Source organism: Rhagoletis zephyria, unplaced genomic scaffold (assembly GCF_001687245.7).
Source record: "Rhagoletis zephyria isolate East Lansing unplaced genomic scaffold, Rhagoletis_zephyria_1.1 Rzeph_scaffold_38753, whole genome shotgun sequence".
NCBI classification, from domain to species: domain Eukaryota; kingdom Metazoa; phylum Arthropoda; class Insecta; order Diptera; family Tephritidae; genus Rhagoletis; species Rhagoletis zephyria.
The window spans coordinates 1-2,988 of record NW_016195808.1 but is presented as its reverse complement, the minus strand read 5'-3'; the positions used below and the strand labels follow the sequence as shown (position 1 = coordinate 2,988).

At 36.7% G+C, this 2,988-nt stretch overlaps 1 protein-coding gene across 1 annotated transcript; it reads right to left on the bottom strand.

Moving 5' to 3' along the window:
- Positions 1 to 1,162: 1,162 nt before the first annotated feature.
- Positions 1,163 to 1,585, bottom strand: LOC108354744 (uncharacterized). The gene has a single exon (XM_017605916.1). It carries the CDS (start codon positions 1,448 to 1,450, stop codon positions 1,205 to 1,207), a length of 246 nt encoding a protein of 81 aa, XP_017461405.1. The 5' UTR covers positions 1,451 to 1,585; the 3' UTR covers positions 1,163 to 1,204.
- Positions 1,586 to 2,988: the final 1,403 nt, after the last annotated feature.

The window sequence follows — 2,988 nt, the reverse complement described above, 5'->3', positions numbered from 1 at the left end:
AAAGTTATAATACCCTTGTGCACAAGTGCGCTCGGGTATAAAAAGGCCACCCTACGTTCGGCAAAAAAATCGAGATTGCCGTCGAATCGAAATATTTCTTTAGCAAAAGTGAGTTTTGGTGACCTTTAATTCACTGGCATTAGGGTCGTACTTTAGGGTGGTAGGAACTGAGATTTGATGGGTAAGTACTAGAGCCGGGTACTTGAGATTGATACATGTATCAAACTTTAAGATCAGACTGTAAATGCCGAAGATATGACGAAAAATTTAAAAAGGCGACCTCTAGATTCGGTCAGAAAACAAGAGTTTTCGGAATTGCCCTACAAACATACTTTAGATCCAGGGGTGCCGGCGAATGTTTTTTTCTGATATGGTCTAATGTATGTATATATATGCACATATATTGTATGTTAGGTCGGGTCAATTTTTTTTTTACTATGCGCGTATAGCATTGGAGCAATGCCGGCCAAAAATTGCACATTGTGTAGTTTTTCGTTCGTATTTTCACACCAACGCTAACGATGTGTATGCACGAAGTTATGATTTCGCTTCTCACGCGCTTGGCACACACACTTATGCAGATGTTTTAGGATTAGTGTGGCCGCCACTGCATTGGAGTATTCTACGCCAATTGGCCGAAGAAACTATGGGTCTAAAATCAGCTTGGAGTTCGCCAAATTGCAAAAATAGGTTTCAAAGAAAATGTGAAAATTTTCAATGTTGCGCCAGCTGCTGGAAGTTTTAAGAAAAAGGTAAGTGCAGAAATAGATTCCTCATATCAAAAAACTCTGCATAGCATATCTTTCTACAAAATGCTAAGGAACCTATTTTCGAAATATGGAAAACTCCAAATTGATTTTAGACCCATAGTTTCTTCTGTAAATTTGCTTAGAATAACACGTAGAATTTTTCTCTGCTTTACGCATTATGAAAATTTTTTTTTTTTTTTTTTTTTCAATTCCGTCACACACTGTGTTTTCAATTTAATTAATTTTGTTTTACTTCAATCTACCAATTTTATAAAACACTAATTATGAAAATTACTTCAACATTTGTATGTATTATTGTAGTTGCACTTTGTAACAAAATACTTGCCTTTTAAAAATATGTAAGTTTGTTTTTTTTTCGTTAGTTTTAATTTTTCGACAAATATTTTATATATATATTTTTCAACTTTCTTCTTCTTCTCTTCTTAACTTTCGCTTTATTTCGCAAAAAGTATTTGTGTCAAGAGCAGAATATTACTAGTACCTTCCGGCGAGCGCATATAATCACCAAAACCGGAGTTCAAATCCTTCTCCGAGTGCAGCTCCTTTGCCTTCTCTGCATTCAACTTCTCCTCTTGCTTGGCATCGGGCTCCTCCTGCTTAGCCGCATTATTGCGATAGCTATTCCGCGATTTGCCATAACCCGACGACGAGTTGACAAATGCGCCTTTCTTAGGCTTCATTTTGTGGGCTCGGTAATTCTACCAGCACTTTTTCGCCGATTATTGAACGTTATATAATTCCGTTTTCGCACAACAAACTCGCAGCCTGGACAGGCCACCAATTGTCGCGAAAAGACTCCAACTACGCCGCTTAGTTGTCGCCAACTGAATCTGCAATTTCAATACATTTTTAAGTTAAGGAAAATTGAACTGAACCTCGTACCTTTTTTTTTTGGGTCACTTTCACGCGCACACGCGTAATTCTTATGGCTTCCAAGTGGTTTTCTATTGATTACCTGTTACCACTTATTTATAATGTGTGCATCTGTGTGGAAAGTGTATAGGAAATTGTGACAAATTCTTATGCGGGAGCATGCAAATAATCGGTCAACGGCAAGTGAAATGAAAACCCATCATTCTATGGGTGTGCCTTTGGTAGCAGAAAACGGACGAGGAAATAATTGAAAGTAGGCTCAAAATATAATTTTTTATTAGTATTTTTTCGCCTGATGCCAAAGAGAATTCAAAACTCGTATCGAAAGAATAGCAACGCATTTGATGTGAATGTTCTGAAGTCTTTATAAGACGGACTAGTCGTATTACTTAAAACGAGCAATTCTTGCATATACATATGTATACATATATCCATAGGATTCGCCGGAACGGCTCTAACGATTTTGCTGAAAATTTATACACAGATGTTTTGGATTTTAAGGTTATCTGAATAGACACTATCTCCAAGAAGACTCGTATAAATTTGAATTACATAGAAGCGATGGAAGATATTTATTGACAAAAGTTCTCAACAATGCCTTTCATTTGATACCCGTATTGAAATTTTTAATTAATAAATTGCGTAGAGTCGAAAATAAGTGGCAACCTTACACTATTATCCTAAGGGATAACATTTTGTATATAGGGAAAGCATTGTTTAAGAACATGGTATGGTAACATTGGTATCCATGAATAGTAATATTTTACCTTTTTCTCTAAACAAAAAATTAAATAAAGATACGATTCAAAATAGGTGGCAACCTTATTAAAAATATTTTTGAATTAGGGATCTTTAAAATACCTTCCATTGATACCCATATTATGATGTTTTAATTAATTTGTAACTTATTTCGAATAGGTGGCAACCATATACAAGTCTTATCGGAGATAGAGGCTATTCAGATAACCTTAAGATCCAAAACATTATCTGTGTACAAATTTTCATCAAAATCGTTACGAGCCGATATATATACAAGACTTGCTCGTTTAATATTAAGAAATACCAACAGTCCCTTGCAATAGGCATGTGCAGCTCTCGAAGGCAGTCACGGGGAATCCGGTTTCTTATATGCAGGTCAATCAGCCTCTCCAAAGTTTTTATGAGAACATGAGACAGATTGATAGGCCTGAGGACCTCAGGGGAAGCATGATAGCTGGCCTTCGAGATGAACGTAACCCTGACGACCTTTATAGCCTTGGGAATGTACGCGGCCCTGAGTTCGCATAAATAGGATGGAGCCAATTTCACGACACCTCCACAGTCTTTAGCACGCGAGGCTGAATGT